Source organism: Agelaius phoeniceus, chromosome 14, assembly GCF_051311805.1.
Source record: "Agelaius phoeniceus isolate bAgePho1 chromosome 14, bAgePho1.hap1, whole genome shotgun sequence".
NCBI lineage: Eukaryota > Metazoa > Chordata > Aves > Passeriformes > Icteridae > Agelaius > Agelaius phoeniceus.
In genome coordinates this window covers 6,114,454-6,139,844 of record NC_135278.1, presented here as the reverse complement: position 1 = coordinate 6,139,844, position 25,391 = coordinate 6,114,454, and the positions used below count along the sequence as shown (strand labels likewise).

Genomic DNA, 25,391 nt, shown 5'->3' with positions numbered 1-25,391 from the left:
GCATGCAGCCAGGCTTGGTCTAGCCAAGCTGGTTGATTCTGGATGCTTCGGAGAATGCAAATGAAATATTGCTCCTTAGAACTTGGGGCTGGCCCAGGGCTGGGAACATTCAGCCTTTGCCATGCCTTGACTTCATGCTGTCCTGCATGTGGGAGTTGCACTGACTTGGCACGGCCTCTCCTGCCTTCCTCCAAAATTGGAGCATTTTTCGTGTCTTTGCTAGGACTTGGAAGGGCCATAGCCCAAAAATAGTGTTCTCTCTTTGGGATGTTTGTTCCTCCCACACTCTGGGAGGTGTCTCTGGGGCGGTGCTGCTGTGCAGATGGCTGGCTTGGTGCCTGAGCTCTGCCAAACCACAGGATGAGGACAAATGGGCTGACCTGGGCCCTCCTGCTGTGCCTGTGGGATAAATCCCTGTGTGAATGCAAGAACTGAGCCCTCCATAAGCATTTCAGTTCCTGTTACTGTGCCTCACCAGGAAATGCAGCCCCAATGGGAATATAACACTTGTTGGAAGCCTGCTTCTAATTCCTACTTTATTTCCGTCCTTTCTGTATATCAATGCCTTCCTCTAGCCTAAATAGCTCCTCTCTTTCCCCTTATCTCCTGATGGAGAGCTTCTTCCACCCATCTTTGGCTGCTAGGAGGAAAAAGCCAAGGTTTCTGCTCTCCTCTCCTAAGAGGCCACACCGGGCCTACCCCCAGGGCTGCTGCTCAGGCCCAACACAGAGTCCCACCTATTCTCTAAACAAACATAACAACTGCCTACAGACCAACAGGGAACCATGTTCATTTACCCCCAAAGGTTAAAGGAAATCCACAAGTCCTGCCCCTGGTGTGCTGCACAGTCAGAGCTCATCCCTGCACTTTGCTAAAGGCCAGCATGGCACAGCCTGGGCAGGATCAGGGCAGCTTTCTCCTCAGAACACCCAGAGGAGGTACGAGAGAGGGCAAACACTCACTTGAGGGTTGTCCCACCCATGCTCCAGCCTTGTGGCTCCAGCCTTGCTCCACCCTTGATGCCTCAGGGTTTAGCTATTATATTTTTCAGATTCTATACTGCTTTAGTGTGTGGGTCTGAGCTTCATATTAGGGGATGGTGAGCTCTCTGCACAGAGCAGGGAGACAAAACAACTCCTGCTCCAGCTGGGGACCAAGGACAAATGATCCAAATCTCAGGCCCAAGAGCACAAACAATGTGGAATGAAGAGAGAAAACTAAGAAGGTCTTCTTAATTCATAACCTAAAGCTGTAATTGGACAATTAACTCCAATATGCAAATGGACCAAAACTTATAAAAGTGAGAGACTCCGTGAGCGGTTGTGCATTTTGTGACCATTTTGGTTCATCTTGGGTATAGCCCTGGCTGGGCTCTTGCACTGCCCAAGGTGGATCCATTGAGGCCTTTTAATAAATCCCTACTTTATTCTTCAGTTCTGCCTAGTCTCTGTTCTAGGTCAGCTTTCACAAGGCATCAGCTGTGCTGCAAAAAGAAAAGGTGGGGAGCACTTAGCTGAGGGGGCCAGACCTTGCCATGGCTTCACAGGAGAGTCACTGTGACCCATGGAGACATTGAGGGATATGAAACCACTGGTGCCTGCAGGGCAGGAACGCCCAACACCCCTGAGATCTCTGCTGGGCAATTGCTCTTACCTGTTGCTTTGGGCAGTGTCATGATGTTTGGGAAAGGTCCACAGGAGAGGCACTGAAATCCTCCTCCCAAGTGTCACAGAAGGGCTGTTCTAGCTGTCAGTCAGGGAAAAGGACCCTGATTAAAATCTTCAGTGTCTTTGATGAGCATCCATCACTGGCTCCCACCTGTCCTTCTGCAGGAGGAGACACCAACATAAGTAGCACACACAGATGTAAAGCTGCTCTAAATTTTGAAAAATAAAACCAGGCAGTGATCTTACAGGCACTAGTTTTCAGATTTATTTTTTTTTGTGTATCCAAAATGTGATTTAAATCACTCAAAATGCCATAATTAGATCCTATTAAAAATATATGTTAAATAATATGGCTATATTTTAATTAAACATTAATTTATCCAATTTATACAATTCAAGCACAGGAAAATTCAGAACAGTGGATTCAACATGCCCCTGTGTGGTGCTGCATGATTCATTTTTCAAGTCACCTAAGTGTTGGTACCAACTAAAGTCACAAAGCAGCTACCATTGTCCCAGGAAACTGCTGGGGAAATTGCATTTATCTGCTAGGAGATCTTTGGTTTTTGGGGAAGCAGAACATAAGACAATATTAATGAGATGCAATACAGAGGAAGGATTGCTCCAGAGTGTTGATTTTCCTCAATAATTTGCCACCCACTGCCTGCTGTGAGCAGTCTGTACAATTCTCTTGTTGTCACCACCCTAGAGCCACCAGAGTTACTTGGCCCTTGTCACCAGTAGACAGTTCCCCACTTGCCAGGCCCCTGCACAGACCCTGGGAGCTGTGGCCCCCATGGGCTCGTGCATCCTTTTGTGTGGTTGGGAAGGGTGGAGTGAATCCTGGGGGGCTTGGGACACACTGTGCTGCTCCTGAGACAAGAACCCTCCTGGAGGGACCATGTGGGAGATCTGCCCAGAGCAGAAACCCTGCTGCTGCCACACTCCCTGCACTGTACCCACACACCCTCCTGCTGTCAGCACAACCTGGCATTTAGGACAGTCTTAAGCAAATTTTTTCAGTGTGTAGCTCATGCACTTGATTTCATTAAAGATGTTCTGGTGTGGTTCTTTAATCAGGAGTGTGTGCCTTGTTGCATTGATTGTCTGTAGTGTACAGATCTAAAATCCCTCACCTGAAGCTTCTCCATCTCCATGATGTTGTGGGGTTGCAGCATCCCTGCAGAGCTGAGAGGGAATGGCACAGCCCATGGATGTTTTCTGACAGCTTCAGGGCACAGGTTTCAGTGTGTGCAAAAGCAAACAAGCAGAAGACCTGAGACTAACATAAAAACAGGGGAGAGACAAAACAGATAATAACTTCATAGTTAAAAATGAAAAAAACAAAAGCATTCTTTTGGATACATGTACCCCCACAAACTGCATTATCACTGGAACAGCCCCCATGTGACAATCACACCAGCAGGTATATTTGATCTCCCCATTATAGGCTTCCTCCCCAGCTTTTCAGATACTCCCATTTTTTCGAGGGAAGAATAAAGTGTGATGACATCTGTGGCTCTCTGGGGTCTCTGGGATGTGTGCACACATCTGTCTAGCTCTGTCCTTCTGCTTCACCTGCACAAGGCTTGGTGCTCTTTTGTGTGCCTTTTCCTAGGAAAAAGCCTCTGATGCCTTCTCCGCCCCTGAAATGGAGACAAAGCCAAGTGCAGTTGCTGGCATGTAGCTGTCCTAATGATGCTGTGACACAGGGAGGAAAGCCATCCAAGAGACATCTGCTCCTTTATCACATGATGGGCTCTGCTTTTGGAATGCACAATTTGTCTGCCACAGCATCACACACCCTTCAGCAGCTCAAAGTGAAATGGTGTTTCTGAAGGGCTGATTGTGGTTTGCTTTTCTTCCTTGAAAGATGTTTCTCCTTTGGAATTTGTGTCTCTCCAGGGCCCTCATGGCTCCAACACCTTGGATGGTGACTGGGAAGAGCACCAGGCACCCTCCACACCAGTGATGAAACTCTTCACAGGGCTGTCCAGAAGAAAGGCTCAAAACATTGACATGAGCGTCTCTGCAGAGAAAACAGCAAGAACCACACTGTTCACAGTGCTTACTCACACATCACCTCACATTTACATCTCTGAATTATCACTCAGATGAAAACTATTGAAGACTCACAGTTCTTCAGACAATAAAGAGCTGTGCAGAGGTGGGATGCCTTAGGACTCCTCAGCACGGGCTCTGAACCTCGTCACCTCCAAATGTCACAGCCTCTGGGTAGCTGCTCTTTTCTTCAGCAAGCACAGGATGGGAGGAGCTGTTCTTCTCCTCAAAGCACTGTGAGGCACAGACAGGTCCCCAAAGCCACCACAGCTGATCCCACGGAGGCTGCACCCCAGACCTGGCTGTGTGGGACAGCATGGAACAGATGAGCAGCTCAGGTCTGGAAACCAGGCTGCCCAGCCACAGGGTTTGTGCCTGAACACCACAGCCAGCCTTGCTTCTGACCCTGGCCAGGGAAAACAGCAAGCCCCTGGAGCTCAGGAAGATGCCAGCTCTGGCCAGGGCTGTCCCCAGAGCAGTTTGCCCAGTTCCAAGGGGGTGGGTGTGTTGGCTGGGGCACAGCCCCTGCGTGTGTGCTGTCCATGGGCAGCCTGCCTGCACAGCTCCATCTGGTTTGGGAAACAAAGCCGCCAGCACATCTCAGCCTCCAACCATTTCCAAGGAACTATCTTCACTTCTTCAGTCCAAATCAAAGCAAAACACTGCCACAGACACTATTTGTAAGACAAAACCATACCTGAGCAGGGATTTGAGGACTCACACAAAGCTTCCAGAAGGTGTTTCCACAAGACAGCCCCAGGCAGGGCTTCTGGAGGCACCACCACAGTTAATGGTTACATCTCAGGAGAAGCAAAGGAGCTGTGGGAACAACCTGACTTTGGTTAAGTTTCAGAAAATTTAATCAGTTCTTCAAATTCACATAGTTAAAAAAATTGTAAATTTTAACAGTTGTTCCTGAAAGGGAGCAATTTGAAGAGGGAGAATAGTCTATCACTGCTTTCACATTTAACAAGTTTTGGGGTTGGGAGTGTTGGGACATCTGCTGACACTAATTCCTGTGATTAAGCAGCTGTGGGCAATTCTTCAAGTACAAGTCCTTATCCTCCTTTTTTGTTGTTGGTTTGGTTTTATGATCAGGACATATTTTAACTGGGGACAGATGAAAGAAAGAGAGGGCATGTTCACTTATTTATTTTCTGATAGATCATGAAAAAAAAAAATAATGAAGAATGATTAAACCAACAAACTTTCTTTAATAAATTAATAGCAGCATCACAAAACCCTGATGTGAATGACCCAAAGAAAGTTGGGTAGGTGACAGTTTTTAACCATCCAGAGAAATGTTCTCCCCTGCTGGCTGGGAGGAACGCAGGCGCTGTAAGGCAGTCAGTCCCCTTGGCTCTTCATCCAGACAAGAGATGGACATCAGAACAGGTCCAGCTGAGGTTAGCATATTTACAGTTCTGGCGCTGAATTTTTTTTAAAAACACTTATAAAAATTCTGAAAATTTGTTCAATTCTGATTATTTACATCCAAATATAGCAGGTTCCCTTTTTGCCCATACAACAGAACTGGCAAGGGTGAGACATGAAGGCTCCCATGCGAAGACAATGCCTGTGTGAACACTTACACTGAGCTCCAGCTGGAAAATGAGCTATTCACACAACTTACACATGTGCTAGAAGCTACTGTAATTCAACTTATTGCTAAATGCTTTCAAAGTCTGTGGTTGGTTCTGAAAGATATATATATATGTGTATATATATATATATAAGTACAAACTCACACATGTGTATATATATATACACACACACATATACATGTTTGGAAGAGATGTGCTATACATTCACCCAAAGGGGAAAAAAAATTAAAATGTACTATGATTTTTCTGATTTTTCTGTACTTTTCGAGATAATAAAATCTGACTCAGGGTAAAGGGCAGTTGCTGAAGGTGCAACTGTGTCTCTGGCCAGTGGTTTTCCTGCTGATTACTTGACCTTTTTGGAGAGGCAAGTGGATTCCCAAGTATTCAAGCCCATGGTGGTATCTTCAGGCTGGCACATGGAGCAGCTCTGCTGCCTTCTGCAAGCAGTGAGCTGCACTCTGCACTGGGATACCTCATCTGCCTGCAGGGAAGTACTATGGATTTATCCCAGGAGGGGATGAGGGAGAGAGGATGATCAGCTTCAGTGCATCGTTCTGGGATCAACCCAGCAGCAGATACAACCCAAATGTTGTGTTTTAGTAGTGGCCTCAGCAAGGTTGTAGCTGCACCCAGCCATGCAACAGCACCTCAAGCACTGGCAGAAATTTCCAGTTTTTCTACAAGTTAGTTTTAATGGAAAGAACACAGGAAGCTGAGAGTACAAGCAACTCATGTAAATAAAATGTGATTTATCCATGCCTAGTGCAAGCTTCTGTGTTCTGACAATTATCTTAGCCAGAGGCTGTCAGTGATGCTAAATGAATCCATGTTAGATGGGCACTGCAGCATCTGTGTAGTAGTTAATGAAGATATAAAAACCTTATGGGTGATATCTGGCATTAGACAATACTCCACATAAGGAAATCTGCATGAGAGGCATCACCCCAGAGGCACAGTGCCAGAAAGACACAGTGCCTTAGAGGGTTTGTGTACATAGGAATGCAGAGGAAAATTAATTCAAATTATACATGGTGTGTATTAAAAGCAGATTACTTAAAATACATTCAATCCCAATGTGGATGCTTTCATTAAAGATGTAAGTGGTGTTAATATGATATACTCTAATTTACTTTGGGAGCAAAATGGAATAAATCAAATTTTAAAGTTACTCCAGATTCATACTCCATGCAGACCAGCTCCAGGTCTGCTTCCCTGCTGTCCCTGGTCACCATTTGCTTTAGAACAGTGTCACCAGCAAATGACTCCAGTCACATGCTCTGTTCAGCTCTGCCCAGCCCCTCCTGAGACAAGAGCAGGGACCCTCTCTTACTCCTCTCTCCAGCTCTCCCCAGGCAGGCACCTCCTGCTGCTCACAGCCTGACCCTGACAGCACCACACACAGAGAACCTTCTGCTCTGTGCCCAAAGCACTGTTCTGTCACCAGCACTGGGCTGCAAAATAAAAGCAAATGCCAAACCAGCTAAAGAATATCTAGATGTGAGGAGTGAGAAGAGCAGAGATTTGGGCTCTTCCAAAGCCAGAGCGCTCTTCTTCAGACAGGCCAAAGCCCCTGGTCCTCCATCAATCTGTGAAGGCAGAGCTGGCCACACAGCCTGCTCCACCCCAGAGCTGATGTTATCTGCAAGACCAGAGGAGGGCTTTTAATGAATCCTAGGCCTTCCATTTACTGGATGTTTGAACTAGATAACTGGGCATCACTCTGCTTCTCACACTTCTTCTCCAGCCCAAGTGATCCCAGCCAGGACTGCAAAACCACATTCCCTGCCTTTCTTAGGGGAGCCAGAGCCTCCTGAGGGACAGAAAGAAAACAGCAGGATTGGAGAGGGAGCCAGAATCTAACAAAGGTCCCTTGAAGTGCAAGATTGACCCAGTATGGCAGAAGCCACTACACATAACAGGACATATCTGGCCAGGTGCCTGCACGACCATGACGCTGTTGAGATGTCTCTCTGCCAGATTTCTGTAAAGTCTTTACACGGCACAAATAGGGGTGAGGATTTAAAGTATATATTTACTGTCAACTTGAAAAAGAAAGTTATACTGACCAAGTCTAATAGCATGTATTTGATATATAACTATTAACGTGCCATTCTGGACTCCAGCAAATTCCACCTGAGATAAATATTCAGCATTTTTGTTCATGCACTGGAAGAAGAATTCAAACATTTTGTCCATGACATATGCAAAGTAACTAATAGTTCTGATCTAGTATTAACAGTAAATATAGAACCTTAAACTTCACTGCAGTATATTAATATATATTATTTTAAGTACTGGACTGGAAAGACAATTCTTTTTTCTCTTTAAAAAAAATGAAAGCTTTGTTCAGAATGCAATATTTACATAGTCCTTTGACCAACACTTACATTTTTACACAATATATTTTGGCTACAGATACCTGTAGCAAAGGTCTGTGAGAGTCACTTTTACACACAGCTCACTCGTTCACTTACAACATTACAGCTGTTTATGGAGAGCTCTGAAGTCCCTGGTTGCATCTCAAGGCCCTCCTCAGCTTCATCCAGTTCCATGCTATTGAACTCGTTGCCATTTCTATAACTGGTTAAAGTCAGGTCTTTCCCATACAAAGCTGTTGAGGCCACGTTCAGACACTGGTTCTGCCTCAGGGCTGACTTTTTGCCAGGCCTGTACTGGCAGCGGATGTAGTTGGAGAAAGCCCTGCGGTAGGTTTTGTTGAAGAGGGTGTACACCAGGGGATTGACCCCGGAGCACACGTACCCCACCCAAACAAACACATCCAGGAGCTCACTCAACAGGTCTTTGTCACAGGCTTCCTTGCAAAGGACAGACATGACATTAGTGATGAAAAACGGGCACCACATGATGAGGAACAGAAAGAAGACGATGCCCAGGACCTTGGAGGCTCTTCGCTCGTTGTTGATGGACTGCATCGTTCCTTTCCGAAACAGCACCGCCTCCTTATTGACAGGGGAGTTCAAGTGGGAGGCCCCCTCGTGATTGTGAAGCATTGAAATGTTCTCTGTGTTGTTTTCCTTCTTGAGGCAGTTCACACTGCTCCTCCTCTGCTTGGGCACCTCTCCACACATGAACACCGTGGCCTGTCTCTGCAGCACCTGGACAGTCAGGCAATACGTGATCACCATGATGATGAGGGGGATGAAGAAAGCCATGAAGGATCCGATGAGGACGAAGTTCTCGTCGTTCAGGACGCAGGTCCCGTTTACAAACACCCGGGAGTCATCCTGCAAACCAATGACTGGAATAGGCATGGATATCCCTAGGAAAATGAAACCAGAAAGGAGACTGTTACCTTTGGAGACAGGGCTCCAAAGAGGCGGCAGAGACAATGCAGGTCCTGCACACATTCAGCCCACTGCCTAAAGCTGCTTGGAAGAGAAGTTACCGTGTCACAGACATCTTTTATGAAAAATCCTTTCCTTAGGATTTTTCCTCCTGAGAAGCTGAGAGGCCTCAGGAACAAAATATAACCAATGGTTATCTGCTGCTGTGGAATGCAACAGGTGCATCTGGGATTGGTCTCATGTGGTTGTTTCTAACTAATGGCCAATCACAGTCAGCTGGCTCAGACACAAGCCTTTGTTATCATTCTTTCTTTTTCTATTCTTAGCTAGCCTTCTGATTAAATCCTTTCTTCTATTCTTTTAGTATAGTTTTAATATAATATATATCATAAAATAATAAATCAGCCTTCTGAAACATGGAGTCAGATCCTCGTCTCTTCCCCCATCGTTGGACCCCTGTGAACACGGTCACAGTTACTGATTCCAGGTGAAAGGGAAAACATCCAACAACACTCCTGGGAGCACAGCTCCAGGGCAGGACACCCTCCTCCAGGAACAGCAGCAGCTTTGCTGTGCTCCACAGCTGACTCAGTGAATGCAGCCTAACTCCTACTTTTCTAGCATTAATTGGAATTTGTGGGTGTAGGAAAGGCAGTCATCACTCTGCTGTGTTCCAGCTGACCACTCCATACCCACCAGTTTGAGGGGGGTAGCTGAAATCACTGTCATAGGGTAGAAAGGAGCAAATTTTAAAGAGAAAAATTTTCAAAATATGAAAGCACTACAGCTATGAAGATTCAAGAGCAAGATTCTTACAGTAATTAAAATAACCCTGACAGAAAAATAGCCACTTTTGCCATGGCATCACATACACATGGAAGCAAAGTTCTGGGTCTCAGGAGAGTTGTGCACAATCTCAGTGCAAACAAAAAGTGGTCTCTGCAAGATGTCACTCAAATATTTTTCATGTGTACTGAGATCCAAACTTCATCCCTTGATCTGTGAAGCTCAGTCCCACATCAGGACAGACCCAAAACCTTCCAGAAGCAACAATATATTTTGGAATGCCACAACCCCTGTGCACAGGAAAACATGCAGTGGGCCAGACCTAGTTAAAGCATCATGGGTTCATCTAGTCCTGTCTCGTGTCTTTGGTGAGTACCAGAAGTTTAGGGCCATGGTACAAAATAGGTACAAAATGGGGCAGCTGTAAGCATTATACCTTAGAAAATTCCAAAGCAAGAATTTGCATCCAGATCTGATTTTTAAAATAACCTCTGAGAGATTTATCTTCATGATATATCTTATGAATCCTTCATTTCTAACTCCACAATACTCAGTGGCATTCAGTTCCACAATCTCTCTGGTTTTCATCTGAACCAAGTGTTTCTTGCTCATTTAAATTTGCTGTCTGATAATTTCCTTTGACTCCCCTCAGGATGTGTACTGTGAGAAACAGTGAATAATCACTATCTGGTCACCTTTTCCACCTTCTTAATGATTTTATAGACCTGTTATCATCTTTCCTGTCTGACATCTCTTTTGGAGCTGAAGAATGCTATTCTATTCACTCTCTCTCCTCATGCCAAACTGATTCTATGCTTTTGATTATCTCTCTTTATTTCTCATTAAGTTCTTTTTTGCCCTTTTAAAGAAACAAGAAAGCCGATGCACATGCGAGCAGCTAGAGAGCAACAGAGTGAATCCTGTGCTCCCCTCTGGGCACTGGCTGCCATGGAGCACCACTCCTCAGTGGTCTGTGTGCTGTGGCCATGCCCTCCTTGAGCTCCTCTACCCAAGAAATAACAACACTGAGACCACTGTTGTGTCTGAATTGATTTTTTGGAGTTGCTGTGAACATCACAGGTTCAAAAAGCTAATCCTGTGGGACTCTAAATTTCTTAACACGAAGAATTACATGCTTAAGAGATTAACCAGGGCATTTTTACTACTCCAGCTAAGTGTTTTTCAGGATTCTGGGGAATTCATCTGCAATTTGTCATTACCAGAAAATTACCATTTGGCAGTAATCAAGTGATGGAATTTCTTTTGAAAATTAAGGATGATAAATGCCTTCTGTGACTGTAGCATGTGTTTTCTTAGCTCAGTACTAGTTCCAGGTTTTGCTCTTCCTTCCCTTACATGCCAATGCTCATGAGTTCACCTTTGGCAAGGCAGCTGCCTCCTTTCTGATATGTTATCTGTTATCTTCCTTGTGCCAATTCCCTGCCACTGCAATAACCTTCACCTCATAAACCCATCATTAAAGACATCATCCTAATGCTTTGGCTCCATCAAACCACAGACATTTGGGAAATGGTGGAAGTTAGACTGAGCACTCTTTACACAAAGAAGAAATCTAAATTAGGTCCATGGCATTATTACACTGGGGCTATATTTGCATGTATAATTTTATGCTTTAGTGCCCTCTGTAACACCTAACCTTTGAAATGAAACTCCAAAATGAATGAAAGTTCATTCATGAAGTAGTCATCATTTAAGTTGGTGTTATTGCTTTAGCCAAGGGAAATGAGACGAGGTTTTGGGATATCTTCACACATAAACTGACATTTATGTGACACACATAAGGTACATCTGGGAAGAATAACCTAGTTCTGGGATATGATGGATAAACAAATCAAGAGCACTGATGGCAGCCTAAAACCCTGCCATGAGCATGAGATAGCTCAGCCTTAATGACAGGGAATGAGGGGGCAGCTGCTGGAAAAGTGGAAAAATGGAAAAGTGTCTCTTACCTCTCACATAAGAAAGTGAGATTTCAAACTGAGAATGCACAGAAGAAAGAGAGCACTAAGTCTTTATTTGAACTTTCTTCCAGCCTGGTAAAAACCCATCATTAAGAGCAGTAGGAAGAAAGATGCCCTCAGATGAGCTGGCCACATGCTTTGATTCAGCTGTGAGCTGGATGCAGCACAGCTCAGGGGGCAGCACTACCCTCATCTCTAATGCCTTCCTTCACCTCACACCTCTCCTTTGAAACTTGTCTTTAATACATGATTTATCACCAATCCACTGCACAATTGAGTCTGAAAGGGAACCAATTCTGTACACACCTTGGGACTGACTCACAGGGAGAAGTGTGAAAGGTCTCAGACACCTCAGAGGGGCTCCCTTCATGGGGGATTACTGCAAAATCACTGCTACCACCATCCCAAATGCACTAAAACCTGCTTGCAGACACAGCTCACAGCCTGGCCCTGGTTTCAGCAGGGGTGCCTTGATCAACCCTGAGCATTCCAAGGCTCCTGGACATGGATGAACACAGATGCCTGCCTGACTTGAGTTCTGCTCTTTGAGCAAGTGCAGAGAAGGCATCCAGCTCCACTTGACTCAAGCAATCCACAGCACTAACAGTACCTGTCCATAATTTAAGAACTGAGGTGGTCAGAGAATACCAAACTCCCCACAGCAGTGCAGGAGGGTGAGTGTCAAATCAGGCAAGAGGCTCTGAAGCTGCCTGCTGTCCACAGCCTTTTGTCAGTGCAGCCCTCTGAGCCCCAGTGCAGAGCATTCCTGACACACTCTTCATCAACAAACATCAGGCTGACGTGGTGAGCTGAAGCCTCCAGCCTCAGAGGCATTTTCCAGTTGTGTCAAATAACCCTTTCTAACTAAGGTGGCAGCAAATTCCCCAAAAGAGGCAGTGCTGCTCCAAAACCTTGCAAGGTTAAAGTGCTGCATATCACAGAGCTCCTGAGAGCAAACTTGGTCCTGTTGTTTGAAGTCTGAGCAGTGCCTGGCACGGCTGATTTGCCCCAGCAAGAAGATACAACCAGCCACTACCAGCCAGTAAGGCAAGAGCCAGGTCCCTGCTCTGGGCACCCTCCTGCCAGGCAGCAGCTTGAGCAGGACATCCCTTTACACCACAGCAGAGAAAGTGAATGTGATTTTTTTCCTCCTTTAACTTGTTTGTCAGAGCAGCAGGAAGCCACAGAAAGAAGGATCCTCTGGATTACAAATCCAATTACAAGCGTTGTCCTAACTGCTGCCTGTCAGCTTTAAAGATGTCCTCAAGCCAGTAGAAATGTTCACCAAATGGAGCTGAGATGATACTGTGGGCACAGAGTAACAGATGCTCCTCACAGATTTTAAATTAATAAAACAAAACCCAAATGACTACAAATACAGATTTATAAAATATTTACTAGAGAAAAAGTTGGCTAAAAAGTCCAAATTTATATTCACAGATACTTTGACTTAAATGAAAAACAATATATTTTTGGTGTTTAATACCTTGTTTTCTTCAGTGAAAACCCAGGAGCCTGACAGAGATTACAGAGATTACTGAATAGCTGTGTCTTTGATGGTTATTTCTACTGAAAAAGGCAAGAATTTCCACTCTTCTACGAGAGCACATTTTCTCCAAGGACAACCACATAACTAAAGAAAACAGAGGCATATGGGTTTACTCTGACTTTCCATGTGTGGAATTCTCAGGGCTGAATACAAGAGTGGTCACATTTTGCTGCAGCTCCAGGAGCTTGGGAAGGCCAGGGACCACCTCTCCTGGGGTCAGCACTGAATTCAAAGTCTGCTGTGTCCATGGGAAGAGCTCTGCTGCTGCAGGTGGCTCTGGGCCTCACTGCCACTCTCCAGACATTTACAGACAATTGAAAAGGAGGAAGCAGAGAGAAAGCTGTGTGCCAAACAAGTCTGTGTAAAAACAAGGACACTGCTGAACATTACATGTTCAAATCCACATCTTTAACCTCATATTTAAACAAACATAAGTGAAAATAAACCTCATATTTAAACTCAAACAAATCTGTTTGGTTTCTTAACTGTCTCACAAAGTTCCTGCACATTTACTCTCATTCAGACAGTGAAAAGCAAACCCCACCAGCCAGCAGCCTCCTGCAGTGTGCAAGAAAAGACACTGGGTTTAGAAACCAAAGCTCTTCAGAGGAAAATTGAAGAATGTTGACTTCTGAAGTGTTCAAAATCACTAAAATTCCATATTGTTCCCATATTTCAGCAGACTAACTGCAGTGCCTTTCATGTACTAATATTGCAACAATGCCCCTTCAGGGCTGGATTAGCTCTAGTTTTATCTGACCATTCCAATAAAACAATTGTGCCAGCCTTGTATTGGTTGAAAGCCAAAGATAGAAGGGGGATGAACTTTGAAGGATCTCCCTGCCCACAGCAAGCACAACTGCAAACAGATGAAAGCCATTAGTGACTGTGCCTGGATGAGCTGCTGACCTTTACTCAAACCTTGGGAGAGCACTGAGCAACCTGAGCCAGATGGAAAACCAGCAAACAACAGCATAAGACAGAAGAAATAGATTACTTTCCCACTTGCCCTTCTATTTTGCTCAATTACTTCTGTTGGTTTGCACAGTTTCTGACTGTGCATTTGAAGGAGGGTGATGGGGATCCTGCTCACACCAGAGCCCTGCCAGGGCTGGGCTGCCCCAGGTAATCCTGGACTGATGCTCAGGAGCAGAACCTCAGACACAAACATCAGCATCCCCCTTGCTCAAGGGAACAGACCTGGTGGGATGGTCAGTCTAATTTCTGCCCAAATTCTTCACACACTGTCACCATCTGCTGCTGTCCCAGGCAAAACCTTTCACTGACATCCAGTGACAAGATCAAACCAATCCAAGCACCCTGAAATCACCTGGAATCCCAAGGTACTTTCCTTGCTATGAATTCAGCCTGTTATCAGCCAATATGTTCTTCTTCACCTTGATAATTCTTGGTACTGTGCTGGGGAGATCAATGACCCTCTTGGGAATCATGGAACAAGCACTCAATCAAAAAAATGTCTGTAGATAAAATAACTTTGTAGACAACTCAAACAAGTGGGAAACAGGCAGATGACACCTTAGTGTTTTGCTCTAGGTCATAAAGCAAATACTTCTGTCTCACCCAGGACCAGAAGGCAGGTCTGAAAAGCTTTAGGAGCAGAAGCCACCTCCACTGCTCGACAAGAGGCAACCTGCAGCCCAGCTTGCAATGCTAGTGCCACCTCTGCACTCTGGGGAGGCAAACCAAAGTTATCAGATCAGCACCACCACAGCACCTCTGCCTACAGACCAACCAACTACAATCCCCATGCTCCCAAGAGAAGAATTTTAGTCAAACATACCCTGTCAGACATTCAGTGTCAAATAGAAAAAGGCAAAAAAAAAAATTAAAATACATTAATACAGTATATTTTAAAAAAATCTCCCAAATCTGAAGAGATATTAAGCTCCCTTAAGCTTTACTAGTATGCAACCATTTTCCCAGCAATATGTGCGGTTGCTGTCCTACTGTTAAGGCAGGGCTCATAGTCAGGAATGTGTGTTTTTCCAGGAGATGGAGGGTGATTGTCTAACCTGCTTTGCCAGTAACAGTGGTTTCAGCACTGCTTCCTTGTGTCCAAGTGATGAGCCACAGAGCCTGCCTGCTTAGTGGGAAAGGTTTGAGCAAAATCCCAAATGAACACATTTTGACCTTCCATGTGCTGGAAGTCTTCTTCATCAGCAGTGGTTTTGCCCTTTTCCCATGAAATCTGTCCAGACGTTTGTGCTAACCTGAAGCCTGCAAAGAAATTCCTGGGGTTTTGGTCTTGTCCCAAAGCATGACCTCCCAGGAGCAGCTCCAGCCCAGCACAGAGCAAAGGGTGCCAGGAGCAAACACATCCCACCAGCACAGAGCCATGGAAATGCCTTGCTGGGCTGCCCCTGACCCCAGAGACACTGATGGGCTGAAATGCAAACAGAACAAACCCTGCATGTGCTCTGGAGCTGTGACCTCAGGGAGCTCTGAGAGCTGTTCCAGGCCCCCTTTGCATCACATCCCCCTGCCCTAGGAGAGCACAATTGCTTTTGGATCAGTGGTGCCACTCCAGGATTGTCTCCAGTGAGAGAGGGCAGGGCTTAGCTGGTGCCTGGAGGCTCTTGAAATACATCATTAGAGCAGCTTGCTAGCATGAGGCTGCTCAGCCCCTGAGAGAGACAAACACTCAGGGCAGAAACAAAAAGGTGTTAGATGTAAGTTCACTTAGTCTGAGATGAGTTTTTACTGATCCTCACAGCACACATTTATACTTTTCATATTCTTCCATATTTCTATAAATAGTTCTCCTCGGTAAAACAATGAAGCACTATGGAAGTTAAATGGGGATTTAAATTTCATTTTTAAATCTGAATGGTTTCTCGTATACACAAACCTCAGGTACCTCCCTGAAATCAAAATTATAATCTCATTAATGAGTCAGAGAAAGAATGAAAAAGTTTTCAAACATGCACACACAGACACACACACACACACACAGACACATACAGTTTGTGGCATCTGCCTATGGCACTGACACATAGAGCAAAATTTAAAGGATAGCCCTATCTTGGTCACTTATGAACTAAATTGAATTTACACTGCTTGTGAGGATGTGAAACTGTGAGCTGGAAAATTGGTAGCATGTGTAATTTCAGCTCTCTAGAGCAAATGGCCAAACCTTGAACACCCCAGGAAGCAGAGGAAAAGCCTTTCAATATATTTTTGGGTCACAAGGAACTGCAGAATTAAAACGTTTCAGTTATTTTCATATGAGAGGCAATGTGTGTGTACCTCCACATCAATTAAGTGCTTTCATTCAGATTTTCAAAGGGATAATTTGTTTATTTTAATGATTCCCAGTTAACACTTTCTCCTGTGTGACCCAGAGTGCTCCCAGGGTTTGGCTGTTCCTCACCACTGCTGAGCCCTGCATGGGGACCTCCACCCACCATCCTCAGAGCAGGGCAGAGGAGCCTGGTGAAATGGCCAAGTCCCCAAGTTACTGGTGAAAACTTTGAAACTACACAAAGTCTGAAATCTTGAAGCAATACCAAGATTCTGCCAGCAGGCTCACACCTAAAATTGATTTTCATTTTCAATTGTGAGCATATTTCTGTTGCCTGTGTTTTAATTTCCAGCCTCAGCACAGTGCTATCTACCACAAAACTAATTTTTACAAGCCCAGCCCTTCACAGCAGCCACTTTTTCTCTAACTGAAGACAAAAATCTTGCTCAAGTTATGTTTGCTAAAGCACAAGACAATTGTCTGTGATGTACTTTTATCTGGAACAAAGAGAACTTTGGAAAAGACCTATTCACAAAGAAATTGTCAAGAGACAGGAGGACTCTGTTATGTTCCCCTACTTTAAAACCTAATCATAAGTTTAGGCTTGTGCACCTTGACAAATTTGTAGCTCAATGAGCAAAAGAACCTCTTTTACATTTTGCTGTCAGCACTAACGCTTCAGAAAAATGGAATGCAAAAGCTACTGAATTAAGATAAATTACATGCTTTTTACTTCATATTTTGAATTCTGATTCAGAAACTGAATTCAGGGTTCTTTGCATGGAATGCATTTAAAAGTTTCCTCATCTGAAGCAGGATTTAGGAATTGCAAACTGACCAGTCTGCACTTAAGTTCTGCTTTGAATTTGATGCTTAATCACAAACAGAAATGCACAAATTCTTTTGCGGCACTTAACACCAAAATGAGGATGAATTCATTTAACCTAAATCATCCTGCTGAAATTAGCACAGGATTTCACCAGGCCTTTCCAAGTGACAGGTAAGGGAGTTAAGAACCAGAAACCAGCAACAATACACTTTGAGTGAGTTCTCTTTCATTCCATGCTCAGTTTGTTCCCATGTCTGCCACATTTCTAAGTTCATTTATGAAGTACAAATAGTTATGCTAAAATGAGCTAGACACATACCAAGAGTACTTCTCTTTCTCTATTTAATGCAACCTACTGCAGAAAGCCCAAGTAAAAGGGTAAGCCCTATCATATGCACTGAGGAGGAAATCTAACAGCATTTCAGTGCCCTCAACAGACTGTCTGGGGAGAATGGATTCTGCCTGGGTCTTCAAAAAAATGGATGCAAGAAAAGGCTCTCCTGGGCCAGCAGTAGCTGCATCAAAGAGAACAAACTGAACATAAAGCCCAGATGTGCTGCAGGTGCTCCCAGCTGTGATCCTGGCACTGGAGGGCACACAGGCACAGCTGCACCCTGTGTCCCTTCCAGCCTGAGGAGGGAAAGGCTGCCCAGGGCAGCCCCCCAAAGCTCTGTGCACCACAAAAATCCCACAGAGCAACTGCTCATAGATTCTTCCTAAAGACTTTGGGGTGCTGGGGAACAGCTGCAACAGCCTTTGCCTTATGGCTGACAAACCACACACCTTGCAGGAAAGCACCATTCCATCTCCTTTCCAAGCTCTGTCTGGTAAACTTCATCCTTTCACCTGTTTGAGATGCTACCCAATGCAGAGGGGTTAAACATCTCCTGAGGAAGCTGGTAGGGGTGAAGTGTTGGCACTGTACAGCAGCACAGAGTCACCTCACCTCTTCTGGCTCAGGTACCTTTTTCCTTGGGGTGCAGCAGAGGTCACAGTGTGCCTATTTTCCATCATCGTGAGCCCAGTCCTCACCAAACAGCTCCATGAAGAGACTGGCCTGTGTCTTTACTGCTTGGTCAGGCACCAGATTTCCTTACCAGTCTGCTGAATCAGTGAACCATGCATGAAGTAGCTACTTTATCCCTTGGACTCGAGTCCAAACCACAACTTGCTCCTCAAGGCACTGGTGCAGGCAGCCACTTCAGCGCTAGCCAAAATTTCTAAGGATACATCAGCAACATCTAAGGCAGCACAGGCAGAAATCTGCAAGTTAGCTCCAAAAATGCAAGCAGAACAGTTTTATTGCCCAGATTTTGCAATGTGATTTTTACATCTCAGCCTGTGGGGGGTCGATCAGCTCTCCCTCTGCGTTCCAGTGCAACGTGGAGCACAAATTCTGTGTTGACTCTGAGCCTGTGCAAACCAAGCCCACATGAACTTGTCCTCATGTGACTGCTTATGTATTGAATTCAGCAGCTTTCTTTCCCACGTCAAATAGAGAGCACAGAGAGTTTAAAATAATAGTGATAATAATTTCAAAAAAATCCTAAGTTAATTGATTAAACCAAATCCAATTTCACTGTGGATTATATTACCTAGGGGAAATGTAGCAGGCCTGTGACACATGAAAATTTGTTTCTAATAGATATTCTTGTTATATTCATGAGGAGAGAAAGTATATTTTCCCTATTTTATCATTTTTTGGTTTTTTGTCATAGCCTTTTCCCAAGGCAAGCTTCTTCAAAATCAGTCCCTGTAGCACCCAGACAACCAGAATCATATTCCACTTCTAAAGCAGGCAAAAACTCAGGAGAAATTCAAATACCTGGAACATGCTTTTCCTTGCAGTACAGCACTGAAAGCAAAAACCACTTCATAAAATAGAAATGAAATGTTAAATCTCTGTAAGACTGCATTTTAAACAAGCACAAAAGGCAACACAGCAAATGGAAGTGGTCATACAATTCTGCCCCTGCCTCAAATGTCTCTTTTTTAAAGCACATTTAAAGAGTTCTACAAAAAAAAAAAATTCTTCACATAATTCTCAGTATTACAGAGTCATTTTGCCATAATTTTGTGTTTTCTTCCCTATTTTACTGCTGCTTTACTTATTGCGCTTTATCAAAGCAATACAAATGTGTCTTCTGTTATGCCTACTCCTCATTTACCAAGACTTCAAACTTGCCAGCTCAGTACCAGCAGCAGCCCAGCTGTGGCAGAGAGCAGCCCAGGCTATAAAGGCTGGGCAGGATCAGTAAATACCTGGCTGATAGCCTGCCTCCAACCCTGTGCAGCTCCACTTAGACCATTACCAGGCCTTGAGAGAGTTCCACTGCAGCCACCGCAGCGCAGCCGTGCGCTCTGAGCTGGCCGGGCTCCCCGTGCCGGGCTGTGCTAATGCTGCTGTCTGCTCTGTTTACACAGCAGTTTTACAGCACCACTTGTCCTGGTATTGCTGTTATCAGCACATTGACAGGGACACAGCAGCAGTGGAGAGGGATGGTGCTCTGAAAAATGACTGCTCCCACCAGCTGCAAGGAAAGGCTTCCATTTCCAGTTATTCCGCTCAGGCATGCAGGCCAGGTAAATTAATTTGAGTATCCTCTTTAAAAAAAAATAAATTCCTAAATGAAAATTGGAGTAACACTATTATTCATTTAGACACAGTCAAGAGCCATGTTGCTTACCTATGGATATGGTCCAAACTGCAGCAATTTTCATAATGGCCTTGGTGCGGGAATTGAAGCGGCTGTGCTCAATGGGATTGCGAATTGCTACGTACCGATCAAGAGAGATGGCACAGAGATGCATAATAGATGCAGTTGAAAAGAGCACATCTAGGGAAATCCATATAGGGCACAACTGTTTAGGCAAAGGCCAAGCATAATCTGAAACATAGAGAGAAAAGAAATGAAAGGAAAAAAAGGAAAGGAAGTAATTTGGGAAGCTAGGCCATCATTTCTGAGGAACCGCTGGGATAGTTTAGGTCTGTGACACCAGTAAGGGGCACGTGCATGAGGGGTGGACAGGAAACCTCTCATGGGACTTCTCTATGGGAAATTCCTGGCTCTGGACACTCCACAAACCCATAGCCAGTTTCCAAACATCTGGTTTCTGTGACCAGTAACTAAAGGGCAGTGCCTGCAAGTGACCATTTTAGCACTCTTCCCCACTCTTAACCTTTCTTCCATATCATCACAAAATCAAATATTACATTCCTTTATAACTCACTCATCACATGGTTTTCATGGCTTGCAAAGCATTTTGTGGCATTAACTTGACTCAGATCCTTTCTAAAACTTCCTTTACGTATGAGTCTCAGTTTCTGTCTGCTGAGGAGAAAGGTAGCAGACAGTTTTTGTGCACAGTCTAACACATAGCTAAGTGACACTACTTCACCTTTTCTCCCCAGGTAGTGTGCCTTGATATCAAAGGAATACTTGCCTCCTTACAGAGATGCTGGGACTGAGTGGCTGAAGTTCAAAAACTGTTTTGAAGGTAGATGGGGTGTTATTCTTTACAGAAACTATGTTAGCAAACAGAACAGACTCAATGGCCACATCTGACAGCAGCTGGCACACAGCTCATTTGGGTGCCTGCACTTATTAAACAGTTCACTCAGTGCTGAAGTACAGCTTGAGAATAAAAGTGACCCAGAAAGATCCTCAAAGGCCACTGATACTTAAATCAAAGCTCAGAGAAAATTGATTTGTGAATGATACCCCCATGTCAGTGTCCAGAATGGATTGTGCGAGATCAATAACATGTCCTGCCAAGCTCTGGGCTTCTTACCAAAACAAATCTAGAGTATCTATAGCAGCTGAAAACATGAGAGACTTCATAATAGTTGAATAATGAGATATTCTTGTGTCTTCATTCAGAACATGAATGTCTAAAGCAATTTTGAAGTTTACCCCAAGGATCAGAATCATCACTCTGTAGAATCAATGTTATATTAAGAATGGCGCAGCTCCATCCTACTGATCGCAAATGGAAAGGATGAAACTATTAGTCCCAGAAATCATGGTTTGAAACAAATTACCCAGCCAAGAGGGACCCAGAATACCTTCATGCAGAAACCTGAGATTAACTGAACCAGAGTAAATTATTATGAAATGTCCCAGAGAAGCCAAGGAACCTTTCACAAAGAGCACAGCATAGAGAGATGGACACATTAGCTCATTTTACCAGTGGGAAACAAGCAGATGAAGTGCTAAGTACTCACCAAACCCACACAGCCAGACCTCAGCTCTGGGGAGATAAGCCACTCATTTCAGGGAGTGTGCACCATGTCTATTAAATGGACTGTGAGTGGACTGAAATCCACAGCAGCAAGCATTTGAGAGGTCTCTGTCAAAGGGAACTAAGTACAGCACTTTGTGGCTGGAGCATCTTTACTTTAAAAGGCACCTCTGCTGTACAAATGAATAGAGCTTGATTAAATATGACTCAGCCCCTTTATAACACTAGGATCAAATTCTCTGCCTCTTGCTCACTTCACACTTTGTTATAGCTGAGGACATCGTTGCCATCAGCCTGCAATTGAGCTCAGAGCTGCAGCCAAGCACACCTTGGATTTGCTGGGCAATGCCTCAGTGAATGCTCTGGGGAAGAACAAGTCAGAAATCCTACAAGTGGGAGCTGTGCTCTCTGTACAGCCTCAGGCTCTCACTGCCAACCCACACCAAAGCAGATCCAGCACACTTTACCCCTCAGCACTCCAGCTTTGTGCTCAGGCTGAGCTGAACCAGGAGCACAAAGCCCTGAGCGTGCCCCGATGGAGGGAGCAGTCCCTGGGAGCTCGGGCAGCGTGACCATGAGTGTGCAGCAGCCTCTGCAGAGGGGAGCAGTGGCATTGGTGGCTGCTCCCCACACCAGGCAGATGGCCAGGAAACCCCCAGTGTCTCCAGGAAAGGGCAGCCAGCCTCCAGGCTTCCTGTGCTGGGAGCCTCTCCAGGCTGAGCCGCGCTGCTGCAGTGGGCACAGCCTGATTCCTGACATTTGCCAGACCTGGAAGAGGTTTCTACAGCAACCACCTTTCCAGCATTATTGAATGATGAGCAGCCTCTCTAACCTCTTCCTTCAAGCTTTCCAAACACTTCCAGTGACTGATTCCCCCCAGAACAACCTCTGCTGCTGAAGTGAACTCATCCCAACCCAGCAGCCACCAGCGTGGGGACAGGAGACATCCCCTGCTGCCAGCCCTGGCCCTGCAGGAGCCACAGACACCAACACAGCCCAGCCATGCTGCCCTCAGTACTGCCCAGGCAAACTGGCAGGATGCTTTGAGGATAAAGGTGAGAGGAGAGCTCTCCTAATGCAAATCCTGTTAGTACTTCCTCTCCCAGAGCACTCCATTACGTTTCCAGCTGAACAGCCACGAGTGGGTATTTTACTTTCTCAGGAAGTTTCCTAAAATGATCTGCAATAACCAAATGTCACTCTGGAAATCTGCAGAATGGCAGCTTGTAACACATCACTGTTGCTCGATAGGAAGGGCATAATATATATTCTAGCTCGAAATGTAATTATTTTTAAGTAAGCATGGTGCATGCCTTTGAAAAACACCTACACAGCCTACAAAGCCAGTAATTTGTAAAAAAAGAAAAACAGCTTTATTCTAATTCTGTTTTGAGTAAATGTACAAAGCATAGGAAATGTGCCCTGTGACTGTGCCAAGATGCAAACAAGGATTTAAAAAAATCTGTTAACAATGTTATACCTTTAAAACAATTTTATCCTCAGAAACACTCTAATTACAGAGGGTAACATTTCTCTAATTTGTGTTCTTTTTTCTCTTATTTCATTTACAAAGAATAGCAATTACCCTATATTTAGAAGAGCAGATGACTGAGTGAAATGAATTCTTGGACCCCAGCACCTCTAAGATATAGTATTTGCATTTCCAGTGAAAAACATTCATCTCAGTCCAAATTTGGCTCCAAGAAAGAAACAGTTCTAAACACCTGCATAAGCAAAAAACCAAAATCCTTTGTAAGAAACACTGATTTTTGTACCTTGAATTAATCTGAAAATCATATATTTAATGCACTGGCAGGTAGAGCAGTGTAGATAGGTAGATAGGAGAGTGCTGAAGGGAATTAGAGGACCACAGCAGATCAAAACACAAGTTGGTATTTCTTTACACAGCATGTAATCAAACCACAGATTTTTTTGCCTCCAGATGTTTTGTGGGGGGTAGAAATTTACACTGGCCAAATTAACAGAGAAAAGTGTGCAGAAAACTATTGCAATGATATTACTTTGAGGTCAGTGCTATCTTCTGGTTCTGATCAGAATAAAACAAGCATGCAAAAATCCTTGCAGGAAGGAAACTTCTGCAGAATATTACTTCACCCTCTAGGACTGAACAGCATCCCATGGCATCTGTGGTTGATGTGGTTCCTCCCAGGACACATGGGACAAACACTCATATTTAACCAGGAGTCATGGTCCCCAGGTGGGATTTCATCTCCTGCCCCAGGATGAAGAAGCAAACCACAGTTCCTGTGTGTCACTGAAGAGCTGAGATGAGCACAAACTGCTGGCAGAAAAACAAAGACACTCAAAGGCATTTTGGCAGAGTCACAGACCATCTCTCTGTGGAGTCAATTTGCTGTCAGATAAGAGTTCCTTACATTTCTTGTGTTTTTCATCAAGGAAGATGGCAGCTATGCAACTGAGTCACTTCTGTCAGAGCTTTATGCATATGGGTAAAAAGAGTTGCTTAGCACTGTTATTGGCATTGTACTGTGCATGAGAGTCAGAATTACCAGCTACTGTAGAAGGAGGTGACTGAACAAAACACAGCAAATGGAAGCAAAATTAATTAAGTCAAATGGTAAAACAGAATTATTCCAGATTGTAGGAGAATGGTGGTACAGAAAAAGAAAAAAAAAAGTCTGCTTCTTGTACATGTTCAGTCCTTCTACAATGCAATCTGCTCCAGGATATGTCCTGAGAAAATCTAGTATAACACCTAGGACAAATCTGGAATAACCTGCTTACACAACAATAAAGTGAAGAATTATGTAAAATTTATCTCTGTATCTTCAAGAATTTTTCATGAGAAACTCCCAGCAATCTACATCAGTCATTCCTTTTCCAGCCATGAACAGGAATTTGGAAAAGGTTTCAGCACACATTTGCTGTGTTTAACCAGTGCCTTGTATGTATTGGGATGGACAAAAGGATAAAAAACATCCTTCAAAATGACACAGGAAGAAAAACTATATATTTTGTCTCATTATGACATTTGACATATATGCACACTATATATACGATTTATGTAGAAGAAAGAGAGCTAACACGTGCAAAATAAGTATTAAAGATGCTTATGTGTTCGAAAGCCTTTTTTAAAATGTTCATTGGGTTGGCTAAAAACTAAAATATGTGCAGTATTTCTCATTTTAGGCTTCTGATATTTACTGCATTTACAATTCACTTTTAACTACTTTAAAGAATTGACTGAAAAAAGGCAGCAGTTTGAGTAAATAAATCCCAGTACAAAGCAGAACCTCCCAGCAGTTAAAATGGCAACACTGTGTGTGCTTGAAGCACCTTTTATCATCCTGCAGCTGCCACAGGTCTGGTTCAGGCCATTCACTGCCCCACTGCTCTGCAGAGTGCTCTGACCCTTGGAAAGGTCAGCAGAAGATCCAGGAGATGCCTCAGATAATTCCCTGGGAATTCCAAAACCAGCAGAGTGCCCCAAGCAATGACAGCTCTCACTTGGGTTTCCTTGCAGCATCAGACAATGCAAACAGCAACCCAGGACAGACCCCAAACCTGTCACTTTCTGAGGGGTTTTGCTGCTTTTGAAGATTCTTTCACACATGCCAGGGAAAGCCATTGTTGTGGTTTGTAGAATAAAGCCTACACTTTCCCACTGCTTTTTACCCCCACTGCACCATTGATGCAACTGAAGAAATTTGTACAAACCAGACTTTCCAGTGCTCACTTTAAAGGTTCATAGCTGCCACAGGCTTTACAAAAATAGAAAGCAATTATATACAGTTTTAACATTATAGCATTGCATTATTCCCAAGGGAATGACAGAATTTAAATTATTCTCTTCTCTCTCTCTTATCTAGGAAGCAAAGCATTTCTAAGTCTGAAATACCACACCAGGAAGTGTAAAGCTACTTTATCTCTTTTCTGCTAGTTTGTTTTCCTCAAATTTACATAGACAAATGACTCAGAGACATCCATATCCCTCTGAGAGTCACACACCCAAGGGTGCTGAAAATCTCCATCATGCCCAAGAACTACAGAACATTTTGCTTGGTGCCCCAGAGCCATCAGTGTTTACCACTGTCCAGAGAGGGGCTCAGGGACATGCAG

General features: G+C 44.3%; 1 protein-coding gene across 3 annotated transcripts in view; it reads right to left on the bottom strand.

Moving 5' to 3' along the window:
- Positions 1 to 4,864: 4,864 nt before the first annotated feature.
- HTR2C (5-hydroxytryptamine receptor 2C) overlaps positions 4,865 to 25,391 on the bottom strand; it is a 218,306-nt gene continuing 197,779 nt past the window's right edge. For 2 of the 3 annotated variants that reach the window (XM_077186139.1, XM_077186140.1), the window contains 2 exons: positions 19,736 to 19,936; positions 4,865 to 8,615 (listed from right to left, as the gene is read on the bottom strand). In XM_077186139.1, the coding sequence (XP_077042254.1) occupies positions 7,783 to 8,615; positions 19,736 to 19,936 (1,034 nt within the window). In that variant the 3' untranslated portion in view covers positions 4,865 to 7,782. The remainder of the gene's footprint in view (positions 8,616 to 19,735; positions 19,937 to 25,391) is intronic. The other variant, XM_077186141.1, reaches the window with a different exon arrangement.